The sequence below is a fragment of the Bubalus bubalis genome, chromosome 6, assembly GCF_019923935.1.
Source record: "Bubalus bubalis isolate 160015118507 breed Murrah chromosome 6, NDDB_SH_1, whole genome shotgun sequence".
Classification (NCBI taxonomy): domain Eukaryota; kingdom Metazoa; phylum Chordata; class Mammalia; order Artiodactyla; family Bovidae; genus Bubalus; species Bubalus bubalis.
The window spans coordinates 112,544,143-112,568,013 of NC_059162.1; the positions used below are offsets into that span (position 1 = coordinate 112,544,143).

At 51.7% G+C, this 23,871-nt stretch overlaps 1 protein-coding gene across 2 annotated transcripts in view; it reads left to right on the forward strand.

Moving 5' to 3' along the window:
- The window catches only part of INPP5D (inositol polyphosphate-5-phosphatase D), a 136,528-nt gene that overhangs the window by 97,304 nt on the left and 15,353 nt on the right, over nucleotides 1–23,871 (forward strand). For both annotated transcript variants that reach the window (XM_044945292.1, XM_006041763.3), the window contains exons 12-21: nucleotides 883–1,079; nucleotides 1,489–1,606; nucleotides 5,656–5,752; nucleotides 6,275–6,413; nucleotides 8,257–8,365; nucleotides 8,537–8,625; nucleotides 14,609–14,690; nucleotides 17,262–17,351; nucleotides 19,595–19,708; nucleotides 21,031–21,113. In XM_044945292.1, the coding sequence (XP_044801227.1) occupies nucleotides 883–1,079; nucleotides 1,489–1,606; nucleotides 5,656–5,752; nucleotides 6,275–6,413; nucleotides 8,257–8,365; nucleotides 8,537–8,625; nucleotides 14,609–14,690; nucleotides 17,262–17,351; nucleotides 19,595–19,708; nucleotides 21,031–21,113 (1,118 nt within the window). The remainder of the gene's footprint in view (nucleotides 1–882; nucleotides 1,080–1,488; nucleotides 1,607–5,655; nucleotides 5,753–6,274; nucleotides 6,414–8,256; nucleotides 8,366–8,536; nucleotides 8,626–14,608; nucleotides 14,691–17,261; nucleotides 17,352–19,594; nucleotides 19,709–21,030; nucleotides 21,114–23,871) is intronic.

The following is a 23,871-nucleotide window of genomic DNA, read 5'->3' on the forward strand; positions in this document are numbered from 1 at the left end:
CAGGTGCCTGGCCCTTTCCCCTGTTTCCTTCTGCAAGCATGGAAATCTTTGATTTGGCTGTGCACCGTCCAGGTGAACAGCTGCGGACATGCCCTTCACACGCCATGGAAGGAGCTGACTAGGGCAGCATGGGAGGGTCTCCCGAGCAGAGACCACCAGGCCCCAGGGCTTATGTTCCCACGCTGAATCACAGCGGGAGTAGAGGTCAGGTCACTCCAGTTCTTGGCTTCTTGGCAGTCGTGAGCCAGGACGGTTTTCTCTCTGGGGGTAAAAAAAAGTTGACTCAACCTCCAAGATTTGGGGGGAAATAAATCTTTATCATTGTTTCTTTTTTGAGCTGTTTAGGCTCAGGTTTTGCAATGGCAGTGGAGGTGGGCGGGGAGTAGGGGCTCCAGGCTCTTCGGTTCCTCTGGCTGACTCCTGCATGGCCTATCTTGGTGTTCAGCTGAGACCTCTCTTGTGCAGTGAGAGCATTGCTGTCTCCTAACTGTGGGTTAGAAGGCTCCATCCTAAGCCTCTCAGCTGACCGCACTGTCTCAATGGAGACAATGGAGAGTAATCTCCTCAAGGCCTGTGTCCCAGTTACACTATAGCCCCAAAGACTAGGACAGTGGCTGACATCTGTGCTATGAGTTCAAGTTGCTATGTGGAATCTTCGAGTGTTTCTAGCCTTTGAAACTTAATGCTGTCTTTACAAAGCCATGTAACATCCTGGGACACGATAGTACCTCGCTCTGTATCTAAGGTATTTCGTTGGGTGGCCTGACTGGTTTTCAGTGACTATGTGACCCCCCTGCCCCCACCCCCATGTTTCCCCTACGTCTGTTCTGACTTCTCCTGATGTACCTTTGACTCACTTGGTGTTGGGTTTTGCTGTTGAAGGTAACGCCCCCCCTCCCAAGAAGATCACGTCCTGGTTTCTCTCCAAGGGGCAGGGAAAGACGCGGGATGACTCAGCTGATTACATTCCCCATGACATCTACGTGATCGGGACCCAGGAGGACCCCCTGGGAGAGAAGGAGTGGCTGGAGATACTCAAGCACTCCCTGCAAGAGGTCACCAGCATGACCTTTAAGACAGTGAGTGGTGGCCGTGGCCCCGGCTGGGACACCAGGGCAGCGGACCTGGCAAGTTGGGAGCATCTTGGGGGCAAGAGTGTGCTCAGTGGTCCCCCTGCCGTTCAGGGCCAGAGAGGCTCACCTGTATCCAATGATTAATGGTGTCTCTGGGCGTTGCTGATCACTGGGGTGGTCCCTCTCCCTTGCCCGAGCTTGTAGGTAACCTTTACTTCCTCGAAATCTAGTCAGTGCTGGCCCTATCTTTAAGGTACTTTGTGTCATCTGTGAAGCATCCTTAGGGGTCCCCTAAAGTATAGGGATGACCGGAAGGCCGCCCCACATCTGAGGGCGAGGGCTGGGTTTGAAACTCTTGCTCTGGGGTCAAGCACTGTGTCCTGGCCCAGGGTCACAGCACTGTCCCCCCCGCCAGATCGCCATCCACACCCTCTGGAACATCCGCATCGTGGTGCTGGCCAAGCCGGAGCATGAGAACCGGATCAGCCACATCTGCACCGACAACGTGAAGACGGGCATCGCCAACACGCTGGGTGAGCTGGGGTGGAGGGTGTGTTCTGCGTAAGCTCATTTCTGCCGACACTCGCGTGTCTAACCCTTCTGGGATGGGTGGTACTCCCAGTCTCCACGTGCTCTGGATGGTCCTCCCAGATTACATGCCCTCAGGGTCTACCCCAGTGCTTCTGAGGATCTGCCAGAATGCGGTTCTGACTCAACACCTCTCAGGAGCCCAACATTCTTGTGTTTCTGACGAACTCCCAGTGGTGTCAGGGCCGCTGGCTGACAGACCCCACCTTGAGTGTCAGGGATCAAGGACAGGGGTCAACAGCCGTGCTGTGAAGGGTCAGGAAGTAAATATGTTAGGCTTTTCAGTCCACACGCAACTTCCCAGCCCTGCTGCCGCCACACGAGAGCAGCTGCAGACAGCAGCCACCTGGAAGAGCACGGCCGTGTTCTAGAGAACTGTATCTACCAACGAGGTGGAGGCTGGATTCGGCCCCTGGTCTAGATCTGGACAGACTCAGGTGGAGGTGGAAACGCTGCTATCAGCCGTGAGCCAGTGGGACCAGTCAGGCTGCTTCAGAGAACTGGCACAGATGCGGAGGGCTGCGTATGTATGTGTGTGAGTGTGTGTGTGTCTGAGTCTGTGTGTATTTGTGAGTCTGTGTGTGTGTAAGAGAGTATGTGAGTCTGAATGTGAATGTGTGTGTGAGTTTTCTGTGTCTTTTCAGTCTGTCTGTGTGTATTTGTGAATTTGTCAGTCTGTGAGTGTGTGAGTCTGTGTCAGTGTGTCTGTCTGTCTGTGAGTGTGAGTCTGTCTGTGAGTATGAGTCTGTCTGTGTGTCTGTCAGTCTGTGTATGTGTCTGTCAGTCTATATGTATGAATGTGACTCTGTCAGTCTGTATGTGTGAGTGCGAGTCTGTCATTCTGTATGTGAGTCTGTTTGTAAGTGTGTTAGTCAGCCTGTGTATGTGTGTCTGTCAGGCTGTGTGAATATGACTCTCAGTCTATATATGAATGTGAGTCTGTCAGTCTGTGTGTGAGTGTGAGTCTGTCAGTCTGTGTGTGAGTGGCGGGGAGTGCATGGGGGCAGGTGCACCCACATGGGGGCCGTGGGTGGTGCTGAGGGTGAGGCCAACGATTTCTGGTGCTTGGCGTCAGGGACAGGACAGAGCCCCAGAGGTGACAGGAAATAGAACTGCCGCCACTGAACATGAAAAGCTCCCTCAGCCTTTCTGCTTACAAACCGCAAGCTGCCCGCGTCCACACCCACTTGTCCGCCTTCCTTCCTGTGGCAGCAGCTGCCCTGCTCCGACGCCCACGCCCTCTGCTGCCCAGGAACCCGCTTCTAGCCCTCGAGCCCCTCTGCGGGGCTGCCCGCCCCCTCCACCAGCCGCCGGCCGCAGTCTGCTCAGGCCTGCCGTTACAAGACAGGACCACCCTCAGCGGGACGGAGCTGACTGTGCCCCCCGCCCCACCCAGCATGCTGCTGGGCCCCCAAGGTGTCTGTCCACCACACACAGGGCTGCTCCCACAGCTGGACAGACAGACTGACAGCAGGATGGTGGGGAGTGAACATGCCAGCAAAGAGTGTGTGGCAGGGGGTGGGCGGCTCCAGGGGCTACTTGAGATGGGTGGGGGTCTAGGGGCCTCTCCGAGAAGTCAGAGGGCTGAGGAAATGGGAGGAGCATTCCACGCGGCAGGAGCAGCGAAGCAAAGGCCTTGTGGTCGCTGGGCTCAGCCTTACAGGTGATGGGACAAGGCCAGAGAGGGAGGCAGCAGGCCCGGGCAGTCTGAGTTTCATGGCTCTAAGAGGACAGCTTGGAGGCAGGGGATTTCCCATGCACCATTTCCCAGTCCCTGCTTCCCTCCCCTCCTCTTCTGCTCTGGGGCCAATCTCCCCCCATTTCCCTCCCCTGAAATGGCTCCCAGCCATGGTTAGCACAGGGCAGGAGTTCACTGGGTGCTGACTGGCTGGTGGAAGAGCTGAGACCTCTGAGAAGGTGGACCCAGTGCCAAGCCGTGTGTGCTAAGTGCTTGCTGTGTTCATTTAATACAAACACCCTGTCGGGGCAGGGACTATCGTGAGCCCCACTCACAGACACGACTCTGGAGGCTACAGTGATGTTCCCAAACCTGCCCAAGGCCCTGTGGCAAGGACGTGGTGGGCAGGGACTTAAGCCTAGGCCCCAGGCTGGGGAGAAGGCTGACAGGAGGGGCCTACTGGGGACAGGGGAGTCAACGCCAGGGCAGAGGGGAGAGAGCCTTGGGTCAGGAGGCCTGGCCTGGCTCGTCCCCGGGGCCATCTCGTTGTCCAACCCAGACAGAATGTTAGCCAGCTGGGTGGTTTTACATTTTGAGTACCAAATTAAAGGAAAAGGAAACAAGGAAAGTCAATCTTCACAATATATCTTATCAAACCTCCTGAAAGTGTTAGTCACTCAGTCGTGTCCGACTCTTCGCACCCCATGGACTGTAGCTCGACAGGCTCCTCTGGCCATAGAATTCTCCAGGCAAGAGTACTGGAGTGGGTTGCTGTGCCCTTCTCCAGGGGATCTTCCTGACCCAGGAATTGAACCTGGGTCTCCTGCATTGCAGGCAGATTCTCTACCGGCTGAGCCACCAGGGCTCATTACCATTTCAATGGGTATTCAATGTAAAGGTTTATTAGCTATCTTACAGTCCATTCTTCTTCTAGGCTTACAATTCTGTTGTGTCTCTTATACTCACAGCCCATCTCATTCAAGACCAGCACATCTCACAGCTGCCATGATGGGCAGAGAAAGTTCCCAGGCATGTGTCAGAACCACCCAGAGCAGGGCTGGCAGACTTGTTCTCTAAAAGGCTAGATAGTAAATATTTAAGACTCTGCAGGTCATGCTGTCTGTGTCGTAACTACTGGACTCTATGTAAGGGCATAGCTGTGTTCCAATAAAATGTTGTTTATAGACTCGGAATTTCATATCATTTTAATTTCATATCAGATATTTAATCAAAATATTCTTCTTTTGATTTTCCCCCAACTATTTGAAAATGTAGAAACCGCCCTATAGCTGGTGGTGGGACAGTGTTGGCCGAACTCCTGACCCAGAAGACTTGTTAGACAGAGATTACTGACTCCCACTCTCAAAGTGCGTGGACATGAGGTCTGAGAAAACTCGGGGAGATGGTGATGGACAGGGAAGCCTGCAGTGCTGTAGTCCATGGGGTCGCAAAGAGTCGGATATAACTTAGTGACTAAACACCAACAAACATGTAATATATTTAGGGCTTCCCTGGTGGCTCATGGTGAAGAATCCACCTGCCAATGCAAGACATGCGGGTTTGATCCCTGAGTCGGGAAGTTTCCCTGGAGAAGGAAATGGCAATCCATGCTGATATTCTTGCCTGGGAAATCCCATGGACAGAGGAGCCTGAAGGGCTACAGCCCAGCTCATGGGGTTGCAAGAGTCAGACCCGACTTTGCGACTGAACAACAGCAACTCCCGAAGCTCTGATTCAGCAGGTCTGGGGCGGGGCCTGTGATGTGGGCTTGCACCAGGTTCCCGGTGGTGCTGATGCTGCTGGTCTGGGGAACGCATTCTGAGAACCACGGGTCTCAGTGCGGGTTTTGGCCTCTCCAGGAAGCTGCGGTTTGCTGATGCGAGGTCAGCCCCACCCCAGCCGCCGGCTCCTCCTTCTACCTCCTCTTCTCAAGGTTTCTGAGTATTTCTGATGGCCCTGCTTGGACCTGTGGGAAACACACACACACACACATACACACACACACACCTGCTTAGAGGGCGATGCCAGGATGACTTAACACCAGCAGCTTCCTCCCTCAGACCTGCCGAGAACCCCAAGGCTGCCGGCTGTTCGCCCCGTTTTCTTGTTGTCCTAGAGGAATCTCACCCCCCACCCCAGTCCCTATCCCCTTCCATCTCTCACCCTAGATGAAGCTGCTCTTTTTCTTCCTTGGCCTCCCTTTTTCCCCACACCTGCTCTCTCCTGATGAGTGGTGTGGCTTCACCCGGATTTCCCACCACTTGGCAACTTTACCTGTCGGGTGTTCTGACTTCTCCCTTCTCCCCCTCCCTTTAGGGAACAAGGGAGCCGTGGGGGTGTCATTCATGTTCAACGGAACCTCCTTGGGATTTGTTAACAGCCACCTGACTTCAGGAAGCGAAAAGAAACTCAGGTAATGGAGCTTACTCCCCAAGAGCAACTTTTGGGGTTATTTGCCCAGACAGACCTCAGCACCTAAACCCTGTAAGCCCTTGGCGAAGACCCTGCCCTGTTGGCCTCTAAGGACTTTTCCTGTGGTCTCATCAAAGCTAACTGTGGCACAGGGGTGTGGGTGCATCTTGCCTAGGGGACAGAACAGACACTTCCTTGTGTCACTAATCCCAGAGGCACCTAAACACCACTCCACTTCTCAAGGGCAAAGCCTCCTCGGGGCACCATCACAAGTGAAAGCCCGATTTGCCTATGGTGGCCCAGTCATGCAGAGTCATCGGGAAGGTTGACCACTGAGTTTCTGCAGAGCGGATGCTCCCCGGGCCCCACCCTGCATTCCCAGTTCAGCCCAGGGACCACATCAGATGGGTGGTTGCAGCAGACTTAAGCCTCTCTTCCCCACATGTCCCCCTCTGACTTCCTGGCCCATGGAGTAGGGAACCCACGATCCCGTGCTAAGCTGGCCGCTTTTTCGTTTCATTAGGCGAAACCAAAACTATATGAATATTCTCCGGTTTCTGGCCCTGGGAGACAAGAAGCTGAGTTCCTTTAACATCACTCACCGCTTCACCCACCTCTTCTGGCTCGGGGATCTCAACTACCGCGTGGAGCTGCCCACCTGGGTGAGGGGCTCTCTGCCCAGGGCCGGGGGTTGCACAGAACAGAGGCTCCTTTGAGCTGACTCGGGGTGGAGGTCGTGGAGACCCACAGACCGAGCTGGTCCAGAGGGGCCACTCCTCTGGGACTCGACACTGTTCCAACTGTGGAGCCACTGCCTTTCTTTAGCATTCGCCTCTGCTCAACCTGGGCTTCCCTGGTAGCTCAGCTGCTAAAGAAACTGCCTGCAGTGCAGGAGACCCCAGTTCAATTCCTGGGCCGGGAAGATCTGTTGAAGAAGGGATAGGCTACCCACTCCAGTATTCTTGGGCTTCCCTGATGGCTCAGCTAGTAATGAATCTGCCTGCAATGTGGGAGACCTGGGCTCGATCCCTGGGGTGGGAAAATCCCCTGGAGAAGGGAACAGCTACCCACTCCAGTATGCTGGCCTGGAGAATTCTGTGGACTGTATAGTCCATGGGGTCACAAAGAGTCGGACACGACTGGGTGACTTTCACTTTCACTTTCTGCTCACACCTACTTCCCACACACCTGTTCTGGCCACCCCTCCCTACCACCTCTCTGCCCCTCCGGTGCCCTAGCTGACCAACAGCAGCCTCTCAACTCACCAGTCCCAGATCCTGAGGAAAGGCTGAAGTCTGTGGGGACCAGCTCAATTTTCTCCCCAAATCATGGGTCACCAGGTAGCCTAAGGAAGACACTCCTGAATTTGGACACCCATCCAATGAGCAGCAGTCAGAGGGGGCCCCTGGCACAGACAGCCTTGCTCCCTTGGGGAAGGTAAAGGATTCCGTGGGAAGGGGGTGAACTGGCGTGGCCCCTGGATGTGATAAGAACGAAATGCAGTCACATTTGTGCTCCTGAAAGAGGGGGCAGGGGCCAGGCCTGGGAGCAGAACCACGCCTGTCTGCTCCCTGTGTAACAGGAGTCCTTTGCACTGGTGTCTGTGCCAGGGAAGGGGACGGTGGAGACAGACCTGATTTTACAAACGTGAGCACAAGTGGCCTGAGAGGATGGCCTTGGGTCGCTGCAGATCTCTGACAGTGGGATTGGACCTGGGCCTTGGGGCTCTGCTCCCAGATGCTTTCCCAGGCATCCCACATCCTGCACTCCTGGGCCTCCCGCTACCACAGCGGCTCTTGGCCCATCTGCGCCCTCCTCACCCTCCCCAACCCCTCCCTCCCTCACAAGATGCTTCTCGAGAATTCCTCCTCTCCCTCCTGACTGAGCAGGCAGAGGGGATGGGGTGAACAGGGGCCCCACAGATCCTGACCCTTCCCAATTAGGGGCCATCCCAGCCATTCACTCCCTAGAGGGTCCGCCCAGTACATTTGCCAGAGTGGATGTAACATAAGTCCTGGGAGAGAGGACAGCTAGATCCCGAGGCTGGCACAGCCCACCAATGTCATGGTGACTCTTGGAGTCTGAGCCGAGATCACAGAGGCCTGGTGCCCACAGATTCAGGGGCTAGGGTCTCAGATCCTTTCATAGCCTTATGAACAAGCTGTCTCACAGAGACCATGAGAGAGCAAGGGAGACATACCTACCAAGGAAGTCTTATAAAAAGGATGCCAGAAGTCCATGTGCAAAAATAGTGTCCCTCTGCAAATTTAGAACAGCCAGAAACTTATGTTATTGAGTTGATAATTCACTACACTTGCAGGGTTCTCCTTATTAAATGATTGAGTGTAAATAAGCACCAACTTGACATCTCTAGAACCAGGGTCTGGGGCAGCTTCGGGGGCTTGGAGTCCTGGTATGGCAGGCAGGCAGGATGTGGATGATGTGGCCCTTGTCATGTGGTGAAGGGGTCATCTCACCAGTGGCCCGGCCATGTCTTTGCTCCAGGAGGCAGAAACCATCATTCAGAAGATCAAGCAGCAGCAGTACGCAGACCTCCTGTCCCACGACCAGCTGCTCATGGAGAGGAAGGAGCAGAAGGTTTTCCTGCACTTTGGTGAGAACCACCATCCTTTTCTCATGGGCCCCCTCCCTCCATGGCTCTGTCTCCCTTTTTCCCAAACATCCTCACCGGGCGGGGAAGAATGATGCCTGGAAAAGAGAGAAACTTGCCCAGATGTGAAACATGGGAAGTCAAAACTGAAACCACCGTTTTGTTTGATTTCAGAGGAAGAAGAAATCACATTTGCACCCACCTATCGCTTTGAAAGAATGACTCGGGACAAATACGCCTACACTAAGCAGAAAGCCACGGGGGTGAGTCCTTTCCTGTCCTCCACCTCCATCCGCCTTGCACATCTCACCCCTCCTTTGTCCATTCCATAAAGGCGAACAGGAAGTGAAGAGAACCCTCATCCACCAGGTGACAAAAAAGAAATGGCAGTAGAAATCCTATGTTGATCGTGTCACAAAGAAAAACCCTCCCCTAAGGAGAAGCTGGGCAAGCAGACATGGGCACTGCAAGGAGCTGGCTCACGATGCTGCTGTTCACGCGCGTGTGTGTATGTGTGTGTGTGCAGCACGTCTTCTTTATCCGTCCATCTGTTGATGGGCATTTAGGTTGTCCCCACGTCTTGGCTGCTGTAAGTTGTGCTGCAATGAACATTGAAAGGCATGTAACTTTTCAAATTAGAGTTTTCTCCAGATATATGCCAAGGAGTGGGACTGCAGGATAATATGGAAGCTCTATTTTTAGTTTTTTAAGGAAACTCCCTACTGTTCTCCATAGTGGTTGCACCGATTTACATTCCCACCAAGAGTGTAGGAGGATTCCTTTTTCTCCACGGTCTCTCCAGCATTTATTTGTAGACTTTAAAAAATAAAGATGCCCATTCTGACCAGTGTGAGGTGATACCTCGTTGTAGTTTTGATTTGTGTTTCTCTAATAATTAGCGATATTGAGTATCTTTTCATGTATCTGTTGGGCATCTATATGTCTTCTTTGGTGTCTGTTTAGGTCTTCTGCTCATTTTTTGATTGGGTTATTTGGGTTTTTTTACATTAAGCTGTATGGGCTGTTTGCATATTTTCTCTCTTTAAGTCCTATTAATATATTTGCTAATCTGCCAAGTGAATCATCATTATACTAGCTTCTTTGCTTCAGGACTTATCAGTGCCTTTATAGGTTTATGAGCACTTGGTTCTCTATGGGAAAATTCATGTGCCAAATTCAATTGGTCATGAAATATCAGGTAATATCTTATGAGACTACTTGTGTTCCATGGAACAGTGAGGAAACTATTATAAAGCATTCATTCATTCTTGTTCACCAGGTATTTACCGATGACCTGTGATGGGTTAGGCACTGTCCTAGGTGGTGGGAGATCAAAGATGAGTTAGATGTCTACCCTCAAAGAGTTGATAGTAGGAAAGACAAGACAAAGACACAACTCATCAGAAAGTGAAAGTGTTAGTCACTCAGTCATGTCTGACTCTTTATGATCCCATGGACTGTAGCCCACCAGACTCCTCTGTCCATGGGATTTTCCAATCAAGAATACTGGAGTGGGTAGCCATTCCCTTTTCCAGGGTATCTTCCTTCCTGCACTGCAGGCAGGTTCTTTACCATCTGAGACCAGAGAAGCCCTAACGAGAGGCAGAATATAATGTGATGCCCACTTCTGTGAAGAGTACTCACAGAGGGAAATAACCACCAGGGCAGGGAAGAATCCTGGAGGCTTCTTGAAGAGGGGCTTTGTGGTGCCTGAAGGGCACTTGGATTTCAACAGATAGACAGGACAAGGGCTGAGGGAGGCTGATCCACTTCAGGCTGAAAGGATTGCCAGAGCAGATGCCAAGGCAGGAAGTTCTGGCACCCATCACCCTCTGGGAGCCGGTCCAGGGGGACCAGCCCTGTGCTGGGTCCTGGGGCCTAGGGGTGCTGCAGTGGGGAGCTTCCCCGGCCGCTAGAGGCCTGGGGAAATGGAGAGAATTCTGGGCAACACCTGGGCTCAGGGGCAGGTAGAAGAGTGGATGGCAGTGTAAGAAAAAGGCCAAGAGTTGGGGAGATGCCTGAACAAAGCAGGAGTTAGAGAAGGGGAAAAACGCAGAGAGGAGGAGAGCAGATCCAGGACTGCTTCCACGAGGAGGCTGAGACTCGGGGCAGGCAGGACACCTCGTGAGGTGCTCACTGGCTGCTGTGTGGCTGGACTCATCTGGCTTAAAGGCACCATTGGGGCAGGCCCATGGCAGGTACTTTTGGAGGTGGTGAGGGGATGGTCTAGTTGGACTTGAGTATGAGGAGAAAGAGACGGGGGCCTGAGATGGCAGAGAGGAAGGTCCTTGATGCCAGGCCAAGCGGTCTCACCTGTTAGATGAGCACCTGCTTCAGGAAGCCACTACAAGATCCCCTGAAGGGCTGGCAGCATGACGGTGATACACAGAGAAGACCGGTCTGCATCAGTGTAAAGGATGAGGGTGACGCAGGGGACCAACGAGGAGGCTCCCACTGAGAAATAACTGGGCCTGGAGTGGGCGTGGAAGTGGTGAAAATGAAAGAAGAAAAGCAGGATATATTGATCCATCTGACTGACGTTCATACAAACTGTGAGATCAGAAGGCAGAGCTGGCTCCGAGGGGGGAAGTAGAGCTTGTTTTCAGACTCACTGTGTAACGTGAGTTGAAAATCCCAAAGAAAACATCCAGAGGGCAGTTAAGAATACTAGACTGATGCTAAAGCGAGATGCCAGGGCTGGGTTGTAGATCTGGGAGCTGTCTGCACAGAGAAGATGGTCAGATCCATGGGAATAGGTGAGATCATCAAAGAGTGCGTGGACGATGACTGTAGAAGAGCTATGGACAGATTTGGGGTCATCTCCATTCAGAGAGGGGAGGGAGAAGAAGAGATGACAAAGGAGACAGAAAAAGGGTGGATGTAGGTGGTTGGAGGGCCAAGTAGACAGCTCGAAGCATCACAGAAGCCAGGCTGAGGATCGGTGGTCTGCAGCTCAGAGTGTGTGAGCCAAGGAGAACAGGTGCATTCACAGGAGCCCTGAGCAAGCAGCCGGACTTGGGATCAGGGGTTTGGGTGGACACTAAAAGAACAGTTGCCATAGAGGTTGATTTGTTTTTTGGCTGCGCTGGGACTTTGTTGCTGCTGGTGGACATTCTCTAATTGGGGCACGTGGAGGCTCCTCTCTACTTGTGGTGTGCGGCTTCTCATTATGGTGGCTTCTCTTGCTGTGGATCATGAGCTCTAGAGTATAGGCTCCGGAGTTGTGGCACCCTGCCTTAGTTGCTGTGAGGTATGTGGAATCTTCTCACACCAGGGATAGAACTCATGTCCCCTGCATTAGCAGGAGGATTCTTAACCATGGGACCCCCAGGGAAGTCCCTTGACTTAGAGTCTTGGGGGTGAGATCCAGACTGCAAGGGGGTCAGAGTGGCTCTTCACCCAGGATGTGCAGGTGAATCACTAGTGAGTCTTTTTAGAAATACAGATGTCTCCACCTCCTCGCCAGAGGTTCTGATGCAGCAGATCAGGGGTGGGACCCTGCTCTCTGGGTCTTTGTAAAGCTCCACCGATAATTCTGCAGAGCAGCCAGTGCTGAGAACTGCCGTGTTAAGTAACAGTTTAGCAGCATCTCTGAAATCTGAACGTGCACCTACCCTATTCAGCAGGTCTGCTTTGGTGTACACCCTAGAGAAAGTAGTGCATTTGTTCACCCAAAGACAGATACAGGGACGTTTACAGCACCTTTGTTTATAATGTCCAAAAACTGGGTGCAATTCTATTTCCAGTAAGAGTAGAGTAGATGAATGTGATTTATACATACAATGGGATACAAGTGCAGCAATAAAATGAAAACAAATTTATACAAGAAATAGGATGAAGAAGGTTGAAAGAAGCCAAACACGAAACAATATGTACTGAATGAGGCCACTGATAGGTTCAAGAGTGGGCAGAATTAACCAATGGAGAAACTTTAGTCACTAGTCGTGTTTACCTCTCAGAGGCGGTAGTATTGACAAGGAAGGGACACAAATGGACCTTTTGGGATGATAGACATTTTCTACAGCTTGATCTGGGTAGTGGTTAAGTGGGCATATACAAATGTAAAAAAATCCTCAAGTTGTACAGCGTAGATTACTGCACTTTACTATAAAACAAAACCAAAAAACTGAAATCGCTCAGTCGTGTCCAACTCTTTGGGACCCCATGGGCTGTAGCCTACCAGGTTCTTCTGTCCATGGGATTTTCCAGGCAAGAATACTGAAGTGGGTTGCCATTTCCTCCTCTAGGGGAATCTTCCCGACTCAGGAATCAAACAAGTCCCTGCGTCTACTGCATTCGCAGGGAGATTCTTTATGGACTGAGCCATGTGGGAAGATCAGGTTGTATATACCTCAAGTTAGGAAACAGTAACGGGGAATCCAGAAATAGAGGCAGTGACAAGAGAACGTTCTTGAAAGGAAAATGGCAAAAAAGAAAAAAGTAATTGAAGGAGGTGTCAGGGATAGGCTTTTTTAGGATGAGAAATATTATGTTTGCAGGCATGGCGCTAGCAGTAAAGAACCAACCTACCAATGCAGGAGATGTAAGAGATGTGGGCTTGATCCCTCAGTCAAGAAAATCCCCTGGAGAAGGAAATGGCAGCCCACTCCAGCATTCTTGCCTGGAGAATCCCATGGACAGAGAAGCCTGGTGGGCTATGGTACGTAGGGTCACAAAAAGTCTGACACAACTGAAGTGACTTAGCACGCAGAGGAGAAAGAGCTAGAACTTGAAAGGGGATATTCATTAAGGAGGGTTGTTATTGCCAGTTATTATCTGTCACACCCAACAGACATCCTGCTCATGGTGTACCTTGGAGAGTGCTTGTCATAGTACATATTGTTTGAATGATTAGATACGTAGGTGGGTGGACGGATGGATAGATGGATGGATGGATGGATGGATGGATGGATAAGTAGGTGAGGGATGGATGTGTAAGTGGATGGATGGATGTGTGAGTGAGTGCCTGGGTAGATGGTGAATGAATGAGTGCAGGGGGACGGATAGCAAGAGTGTGTTATTAAAGTAAATTGCTGGAGAAAATAAGCAGAGATTGGATTGAAAATCAGGTAGAGGGGTTCATTTGAGTCCAAAAAAAGTAAGAATATAAAGCAACAAGACAGCCTGAAATAGTGAGGAGGATAGGTAAGGGAGCACGGCCAGGCAAAACTCATTAAAGGAGGGTGTAGGTGTCTGAAACTGTGGGTCATGACCATGGAGCCAGGACTTAAGGCAGGTGGAAAGAGTTGAAAGTCACTTCTGGGGAAATTCTATAAAGAACCAGCGGCAGATGAACCCAAGGACTACAGATGCCATGAGTTAATCTCTTCTTTTATGATTTCTTTTAAAAGTAGCATGCATTTTTTAAAATTATAACTAGGACAAGGAGCTTTAGGGGACATTACTATTTAATGAAATATTCAAATATTAATAGTCCATGGGTCACATTCTGGATTATAGCAGAGTCAACAAGATTCCTATTTTTCAAAAAGTTTCTAAATCACTTAATGGAAGCCAACTTGCAAGTAAACATAAATATAATCAAATGTTTGAGGTGCTGTGATAGCAGCGGGTGTGGAATAATGTTGGGGGCATAAAATAGAGATGGAAAATGGTTATGTCACTCATGATTCTAGAGGTGTTGCTCTCTGCTCTTTCTTCTGAACCTTTGCTTTTGGCCTGGTAATGCGCACTAAAAATAGGAATAGCAGACATTCATGATTCATTCTTAATCTCAGAGTAAAAGCCTTAAATATTGTAAGGGGTAGTTTAGGTTTTGCTTTGTTTTGCAAATACTATATCAGGTTGAAGCAATTCCCTTCTATTCTTTAATATATATACTTAATCTTGAATGGATATGAAATTTTGTCAGATTCTTTTTCTTTATTTATGGATGCAATATGATTTTCTTCCTTTACTCTGTTAATGTAGTGAATTACAGTGAATGATTTTTCATATTAAAATACCTTTGCAATTCTGGAATAAATCCAATTTGGTAATGGTATATTATCTTTTAAAATGTATTGCTAGATTTGATTTGCTAATACTGTAAGTATTTTGTATTTATGTTCATGAAAGAGATTGGCCTGAATTTTTATATCTTATAGTATAATGGTCTTGTCAATTTTTTTACCTCCAGGCTCTGCTATCATTAAATCTATCATCTATCTATATCTGTATCTAGCTAGCTAGCTAACTAGCTATCGATTAGCTAGCATTTCACACAGCCTTGACTTTGACTTGCAGATGAAGTACAATTTGCCCTCTTGGTGTGACCGAGTCCTCTGGAAGTCTTACCCCCTGGTACACGTGGTATGTCAGTCCTACGGTGAGTAGCAAGTTAAGAGGTCGCAATTTCCTAAGTTAAAGGGCTGCAGTCCATCCATCTACCTAAACTTGGCATTCAAAGCAAGCCTATCATGGGGGTCTTTAGAAAGAAGGAGGGAGACTGGTCTAGAATTGGCATAGATGAGCTGGGAGGACACAGCTGCCTCCCCCGTCCCGCCCAGGGTCTGGGCCGCATCAGGAACGGGAGGAAAGCCAGGCCTCACCTAGGAGCTGCACGGTCTTCCAGGAAGGGCCAGGTTTGCACATGAAGGTGAAGGTGAAGAAGTCAGGCGTTTTGCTGGCGATATTTCATGGCATGCTGAAGAGGGTTTCGTGAGTAGTAAGTGGGCAGGAAATTGGGAAAACAAAGGGGGTGAATGTCCCGACTCAGGAAGTGGGGGTGAACTTTGAGCTTGGGTCTCCCCATGGTAATATCAATAGTATGTATCAGTTATCTCTGGCTGCGTAACATCTATCTGAACGTCCACTCCCAGCCTGCAGGCTGGTTCAGGCTGCTGCTGCCTGGGTCTGGGGATTCCTGGCAGCCAGTCCCAGCTGTGGAAGCGCTTGCCCGGTCTCTGCTTGCTTCACATTCACTAATGTCCTCTTGGCCCAAGGAAGTCGCGTGGCCAAGCCCAGAATGACCGCGGCCGGCGGGACCCCCAGGGCACACAGTCACAGCGAGGCACCTCCCAGGTTTCACGCAGCTGCTCCAGTGCTAATGCTGTCATGCTCAACACACATCTAAACTATGTTTTAGTATTTATTATTTGTGCTGGGTCTTAGTTGCAACACACAGGCTCTCTGATGTGGTTGCTGTGAGCCGGACTTTTAGTTTCAGCCTGTGGGATCTAGTTCCCTGACCTGGGATCTAACCTGGGCCCCCAGCATTGGGAGCTCAGAGTCTCAGGCACTGAATCACCAGAGAAGTCCCCCTTATCTAAAATATTTTAGAGAACAATTAAAAAACCTGCTTGTCCACCCTTTAACTGCTCTTCTGTTTCCACTACAAATCTGTGGCCCCACACTTGGCCTGACTGCCCCCCTTCCCTCATCTCCTGCTTCACACAACATGGGACCCTCACTGACGTCTTCCTGCCAATGGCCAAGCGTGTTTAGATGGGGTTCCGCCTCCCTCTTCCATTCTGTCTCAGTATAACGGGGTGCCCTCCTCCTGGCCTAGCTAAGCTTCTCACTTGAGCCCTTTGTGGCATGCCCTCCTTCTCCCCTAGTCCCAGTCTCCCCACCGTCTTGCTTCTCCTTGCTTCTCTTTCTCCATCCATCTCCTTGTTGTTTCAAGTTGTCTTTTTGGGAAAGAAAAATGATTTCTCTATGTATTTATTTTTTTAATTTATATTTGGCTGTCCTGGGTCTTGGTTGCCATGCACGGGCTTTCTCTGGTTGCTGTGAGTAGAAGCTAGTCTTTGTTGCCGTCCTTGGGCGTCTCATTCCAGTGGCTTCTCTTGCCGTGGCGCGCTGGGTCTAGGTGCATGGGCCTCAGGAGTTGTGGCACGGGGGCCCGGTAGTTGTGGCTCTTGGTCTTTACTTGCCTGAGGCATGTGGCCGGACCAGGGGTCAAACCTGTGTACCCTGCATTGGCAGGTAGATGCCTATCCACCGTACCTCCAGGGAAGTTCTCAAAAGTTGTCTTTCTGATGGTTGTTTGCCAGTGAGCTTTTTTCTCCTTGTTTATTGGACAATCTATTATATTTCTCTTGAATTTTCTGCCCATTCCCTTTGGTCGTTGGAGGGCTGGTACATTAATCTCTTTTTCTTTTTCTGCTGATTTGTAAGTGCTTTACTGAGAAGGGTGTATCTTGGCTCGTTCTCTCCTGTGCTGCGTGTCCTTTGGCCCGGTAACGCTGGCCTTGCCCATCCCTGGCCTGTCATCCTCATCTCTTCTCAGCCTTTATGTCTTCCCTCTGAAGCGCAGACATCCTTGTGGCTTCTGCTATCACCTAACATCCTGACTCCAGAGCAGAAGATAAAATCTCCAGCCCTGAGTATTCAGCCAAACGTCTCCATGTAACTCTATCACACGCACTTGGAACTCTAGACTTCTAGACCCTCTGCTCTTTCTGTTGTCCCCTCTAAACATGCTCCGCTGCCTTCCCTTCTCATCTGAGTGCCAGACTCCTTAAAAGAATCCTCTGTACTCCGTTTCTACACTTCCATCACCTCCATGCTCTCCAGAGGCATTGTGCGTTGGGGGACAGTGATGAGATCCCCATCCCACTCTGTGCCATGAGCTCCTCATCAAGGCAGCAAAGTGCTTAGACCAGAAAAAACCCCACAGTTCACACACACAACAATCTATATATTTTAAAACTCACAAGTCTTTAGGGGAAAAAAAAACTATTACGGGTATATTTAGCCACGGAGGAGAGGGTCACAGGCTTTCATGGAGACTTTCAAGCATGGTTGTGGAAGGTAATGGAGCAGCCATACGAAACCATCAAACTTGTGGTGGCTTCCATACGCATCAGTTGATTTCTGCTATGCGTTGGCCATCCTTGGCTCGACCAGAAGGATCCCTCTTCCCCTGCTCAGAAATTCCTTCCCTCCCCTGCAGGTAGCACCAGTGACATCATGACCAGTGACCACAGCCCTGTTTTTGCCACATTTGAGGCAGGAGTCACCTCCCAGTTTGTCTCCAAGAATGGTAAGTGGTGGTGGGGGGGGTGCTGTCTGTCCGTCTCTTCTCCGTGCAGACAGGAGGCCTGAGCGCTCGTCTTCTGGTTGTAGCAATCAATTGTCTGCATTAGATAAATGTTCATCCTTCCGGGTAAGCCCACAGTCCGCAAGTCGAGTCCCTTCATGTCCATACCGCACCATGATTTCAGTCCAGAGTGTGTTCTTTCTCTCTTTGGCAAGCGTGCCAGCTTCTTAAAGCTTCAGTTTTAATACAGTCTTTAAAATTGGGAAAAATAAGTGATTCCCAAGGTGCGGCATAGGTGTCATCAAAGACGATTCTCGGTGGGACATGGATAAACACTTATTAGTAATGCATTTATTTTAATATGCTTTAAATGTGACGCTTCTATGTAAGGCAAGCAACACTGGTTTTCCATTTAGTCTTGTGATGCACTCTTATATGTAAATACATTTATTTAAGGCTTTAAAGTGAGTCTATTTAAAGGAAATGTTAAGTCAATATTAGGACAGGTGTGTGGTAGGCAGTAAAAATTGTGAAGATAGGATGCAGATGATAGCGTTTGAGGAAATACTGGAGTAAATAATACTCTATAATCTGCAGGTAATTTTGCAAATAATCCAGCTTAGCCATGGTTGCCGGGCCAGCCTCATCCAAGCAGAGGCCTGGGTGTTGTCTGCAGCATGTCCAGCCCTGGGCCTGGGTGACCAGAGAGCAGGAATTTCTGCTCTGCCCACTCCCCACTTCCACAGTCAGCAGACAGTGAGGGCTCATTTAGGAGGGCCAAGTGCAAGGCTTAACACAGGTTGGAAAAGCCTGGTTTGCTCCTCGTCCTTCATGTCAATGGGGCTGGAACCCTGTCTTCCTGAGACACTCTTGCCCGTGGGCTGTTGACCTGACATCCATGGCCCCAGCAATGTGACCTCCACTCTCCACACAAGGCTTGACCCACCATCCTGTCTCCTTCTTAGCTCTGGCCTCTGTGCCTTTCCAGAATCTTCCACCTCTTGCTGGCTCCCACCCCCTCTCTGTTCTCTGAGTTCCTGCAGCATTGATAAAGCAGCCCATACATCACACGCCCAGTGAGGACCCTCTTCCCATCCCCAGAGTCAGCCTTGCCCTCTGTCCACTGCAACTCAGCACACAGTAGATGTTCACAAACGCCGATGGCCGGGATTAACGTCTACCTAAGCGGAGCATGGCCTTGGTGCTGGGTGTTTAAAAAAAAAAAAAAGAGGAAGGCTAAGTGAAATAAGACAGAGAAACGAGTTGAAGATATACATATGGTATCAATTATATGTGCGGTCTTTATTAAAAAATACCAGTTTCATATAGAGTACAGTGGTGGTTGCCAGGAGCTAGTGAAGTTGATTGAGAGGGGAGGAGAGGTAAGTCAAAGGTTATAGGTTTCCAGTTCTAAGATGAAGTTCCAGGGCTCTAATATTCCACATGATGACTATAGATAATAATACAGCATTGTATACTTAAAATCTGCTGAGAGTAGGTCCTAAGTGTTCTTACCAAAACCCAGAAACAATTAATGATGTGAGATGATGGATGTTATTATCTTGATTTTGGAAATCATTTCACAGTGTTTGCGTGTATCAGCTCAGCCTGTTGTTCACTTTAAGTATACACAATTATATTTGCCACTTGGTCTTCAATCAAGGGGAGAAGGAAAGGAAAGCAGGAAGGAGGGGAAGGATAGAGGGATGGGGGGGTGTCCTTGCTCTCAGGCGGCTCAGAGTTTGTACAGAAGGGCGCGACACTGTTCACAGTCAGCCTCAGGACGCTCGCAGAAGCATCATCTAAAGGAAGACCGCACCTGCAGGTTACCTGGGTGCCAGTGAGCGTAGGGAGCTCCGAGGAAGGAACAGGAGGAGCCGTGCCTGGAAGGAAGAGCAGGCCTGCCTCCCCATGTGAACTTAGGAACAAGATAGGTTTGGGCATCCACCAGCCCTCTTTGCCAGAACCCCTGGGGAGGCCACGGCGTTAAGGGTGTCACCCGGGGCCCACGCAGCTTTGGTGGCAAAGCTGAGCGTAGAACTCTTCCCTCTGCCCTGCACCAGCTTGGACTCATCAGAGAGGCTGTTACCGGCGTGGGTGGTGGGATTTCAGGGGACACCCTCCCTCCGCTTAGACCTTGGACGCAAGGAGGGAGCTCGGTGTTGCAGGGGAGGAGGGGGGCTAGATCGAAGCGCTCCGTCTCTGGACACACTGTGGAACTGAACCTCTGCTCTCCCCCATTCCAGGCCCCGGGACCACCGACAGCCAAGGGCAGATCGAGTTTCTCGGGTGCTATGCCACACTGAAGACCAAGTCCCAGACCAAATTCTACTTGGAGTTCCACTCCAGCTGCTTGGAGAGTACGTGCTCGCTCAACTAACTGCCTTTTGGGGGGGTGCAGGCAACCCTTCACCAATGCCTGGTCCTTGGTGGTGCTTCTCTTCTGTCTCTGGGAAGGCCTTCCTGATGGGCCTTGGTGGGGACAGGGTCAGAGTGGGGCTGCAGGTGGACAGTATAAGAGGAGACCCGGTTACTGCAGGGCCCCCAGTGACCTGCGATGCTGCTGCTCCAGGGTCGGGGCGGTCCCTGGGGCACAGACACACCAGGTGGGCAGCGGGGCAACTGGATCCTCTGCCTGCCCCTCTGGGCGGAGTTTGGCCCACTCCTGGGTCCCCCAAGCCAGGGCTCTGGAGTGACCAGAGAGTCCTGGGCAAAGGTCCAGAGCTCGTGGAGGCCAGCGCCAGGATGGAGCGGCTGCTGGTCATCACCTGTTCTTCCCCAGGGTCTCTCCTCTTTCTTGCATCACAGACAATCTTTCTCAGCTCGTCTGAGCATCTGAAAGCGAGCTAGAGATGGACAGCCTCCCGTCAGCCAGGAGCGGTTCGCACACAGCTGGGTTTAGGAGACAGTCTTTCTAGGGGGCGTTTCTAGAGGCATACTGTCTAAAGCCGCACCACGGTGAGGCGGTCTGTGCGGTTTCTAGCTCTCCTCGTGGAGGTGGCCCGGAGTGGGAAGTGGGGAGTCAGCCCCACAATAGCAGGCCCTGTGTCACGGGGTGACAGATGCTTCCAGAAACTGGGAACAAGACATGGGCCACCTGCTGCAGTGCCGTCCCACCTCCCTTCCTCCGCAGACTCCGCCTAGGCTCCCCTCCTGGTGACAGATCCGCCTTCTCCCTGAAGTCTCCCCGGGTCCCAGTTCACCAAGCAAGGGCATAGCACTTCCAAAAATGACGAGGATTTTTGTGCGGGTGTTTTTAATAAACTATCGAGACATTTGCATACATTTCTATGGAAACAGAATGTTAGGAAGCTTAAATTAGCATTTCAAAAGGCTGTTATCTTGAGTGGCGTGGGATGAGCCAGAGCCGTCCTGTTTCCTAATCTCCTCCTCGCCTATGATGTGATGATTCCTCCATTGCCTGGTTTGTGGCAAAGAGGAGCCGAGAGGGAGGGGAATCTCTGAGTGCCCTAAAAATAATTAGACCGTGTTGGCAAATGACCATCCCCCGAACCAAAACAGAATCTCCAGCAAGCTCGGCTCCTCAACGATGCTGTGGCCCCAACAGATAAAAGAGAAGGGTGGGTGTCCTCCCTTGTCCTGCTGGAGCGACCCCAGGAGTCTTCTCTGTCTGGTTCTTGTGCTGTTCTTCTGAAAACCTGCCTTCTTGTCCCCCCGACAGGTTTTGTCAAGAGTCAGGAAGGAGAAAATGAAGAAGGAAGTGAAGGGGAGTTGGTGGTGAAGTTTGGCGAGACCCTCCCAAAGGTAACTCAAGAACAGAGACGATTTTGTGTTCACTGGCCAGAGGTGCTGGCCAGTGGCAGAGCTCCGGCCAGGCAGAAGCAGCTGCCTCTCTTTCACGGTGGTTTATGACGCTCCTCCCAGCAGTGGTTAAACGTGGGCCTGCACCTCTTGTTGTTCAGTTGCTCAGTCGTGTCTGACTCTTTGCAACCCCATGAACTGCAGCACGCCAGGCCTCCCTGTCCTTCACTATCTCCCGGAGTTTGCTCAAACCCATGTCCATTCAGTTGGTGATGCCATCCAACCATCTTGTCCTCCGTCATCCCCTTCTCCTCCTGCCTTCAATCTTTCCCAGCATCAGAGTCTTTTCTAATGAGTCAGCTCCTCGTATCAGGTAGCCAAAGTATTGGAGCTTCAGCTTCAGCATCAGTCCTTCCAGTGAATATTCAGGACTGATTTCCTTTAGGATGGACTGGTTGGGTCTCCTTGCAGTGCAAGGGACTCTCAAGAGTCTTCTCCAACACCACAGTTCAAAAGCATCAATTCTGCGGTGCTCAGCCTCCTTTATGGCCCAACTCTCACCACGATATGGGCCCAGTATTCCTAGATGGATTTCAGTTCCCCTGATAGATCATGGAAGGGGTCTAGAGGCTGTGTCGTCTGACCACGTGATTTTACAGAGAGAGGAAAGGAGGCAGGTCCCAGAGAGGCTTGTTCATGGTCACACGGCTGCAATGACAGACCCAGGACCCACAAGCCAAGGCCCCAGTTCCCCTGCGGTGTCCTTCTGTTCAGCCCTGGCTCGGAAGATCACACGAAGGAGTAGACGGAGGTGTGTTGGCTCTGGATGCACAGAGAACCTGACCTGTCCTTGGCCCCCAGCAAGCAGAGGGTAGAATTGCAGGCAACCTTATAGGAACACGTTTGTCTTTATTACAGAAAACTGGGACCCAGCACTGCTTTTGTGATGTTACGTTGATGATGGACATGTTTGGTGTTCACTCTGGAGACACGTGGAATAGGACCCTGCTTCTTTATCAATTAACAAGGGAAGGGACGTAGAGGAAGTGTCCAGGGCCGGGCAGGTTTTTCACACAGGGCAGGGGTCTCAGGCCCCGCTGGAAGACTCCCTGGAATGTGATGCCCTAAGTGAGTTTTAAAGGACGGCCTCAGGGTAGTGTGGGCAAGCAGGTCTCAGGGGCCCGGGCTCCCCGCACTGGCCTTAACTGTTGATCGGAACCGACCTGTGAACCACACATGAAAAGACCTATGTCTGAGTCCCGAAGTCTTCTAGTCTGGGTAGACTTCAGATTGGGGTCCTCCAAAAGGCTGGGACTTCCCAGGTGGCCCTAGTGGTAAAGAATCCACCTGCCAATGCAGGGGACACAGGAGTGTTTGATCCCTGAGTCCAGAAGATCCCCTGCAGGAGGAAATGGCAACCCACTCCAGTATTCTTGCCTGGAGAATCCCATGGACAGAGGAGCCTGGCAGGCTACAGTCCACGGGGTCGCAGAGTCAGACACCACCGAGCACGCATGCTCACTGAGTGCAAGAGGCTGGGGCGGGGCTGACAGAAGTCCCCATCTGGCGCTGTTTTCAGGACCAAAGTCCCGGTGGCCCTGGGCTCCAAGGCAATGTCCCAGCTCAACCCCCCACTGCCCCACCTGACCCTCTCCCGCTGTCCCTGGGAAGCACCTGGACAGCGCGTTTCTTACTTCCGTGAAGTCGGGAACGATGCCAGCATCCCAATCCCCACGTCCCCGCAGCGGCCCACTCCTGGCCCTCCCCGCCCCACTGCTGCCTCTCGGGGCACTCCATCCCTCCCTCCTGGCCGAGGGGTCTTTCTGGAGCACCCGTCTGCTCCTGGCCCCACTTCCTGCATCCGGTGGGGTCCCTGATGTCAGCTCCTCGGCCTGGCTCCTGGCCCTCTCCTCGCTCTCGGTCTCTTCTGCTCCCCCAGCATCTCAGAGGCCCCCCCATCACCCCCCATCTCCTCACCATCTGCAACCCCGCCGAGGCACCTGACGAGGCTCCCTGCCCCCCACGAGGTGCCATGTCCCTCGCAGACCTTCTGCGTTCAGATTCCACCTCCTGTCCCCCTGCTGCCTGGTAATGGTGGTGGCAGGGGGGCTCCTCTTCCTGCCTCAGCAGCACCCCAGCCCCATGGCTGACTTGGAGCCAGTGGTCTCTGCACATCGGTGAACCAAGTTCTGGGGACAGCACTGGAGCCTCAAGAATGGCCCAGAGCTCCCACTGCCATGTCCAGTCACCTGTTCTGGAGCTTTCTGAATAGAGTCCATCCTGTCAGTCGGCATGGACCCAGAGGCCCACACTAGGGGGTCTCTCGGTGTCTGTGGAGGGGAGGGAAGGGGGCAGCCTGCGAGGGTTTTATTAGGGCTTCTGTGTTGGGGTCCACACGAGGAACAGCCCTCAGCTGGGAGGAAGTCACAAGTGGTAGCCTGCAGGAGCAGGCGGCCTTGCAAAGCCCCTCCTTGTGCCTGTGGACCGGCCCTGCCCTGTGCCCCCGGCCCTGCCGCATGCCCCCACCCACACCAGCAGGGACTCAGGGTCAGGCTGGAACTTGGGGTCTGTGCCTGCCACTTGCTGAGTCACCCTCCAACAACTCACAGGACCTTGCAGGCCCATCCGGGAGGCTGTCCTGCAGGTGGACACAGATTCCTCCTTCCCAGATGGAAGGCAGATCCTGCAGTGCCTCCTTCAATACAGCCTCCATCCCAGGACGGGGGGCCAAGGGGAGGGCTGAGCTCTTTTTGGGAGTGGG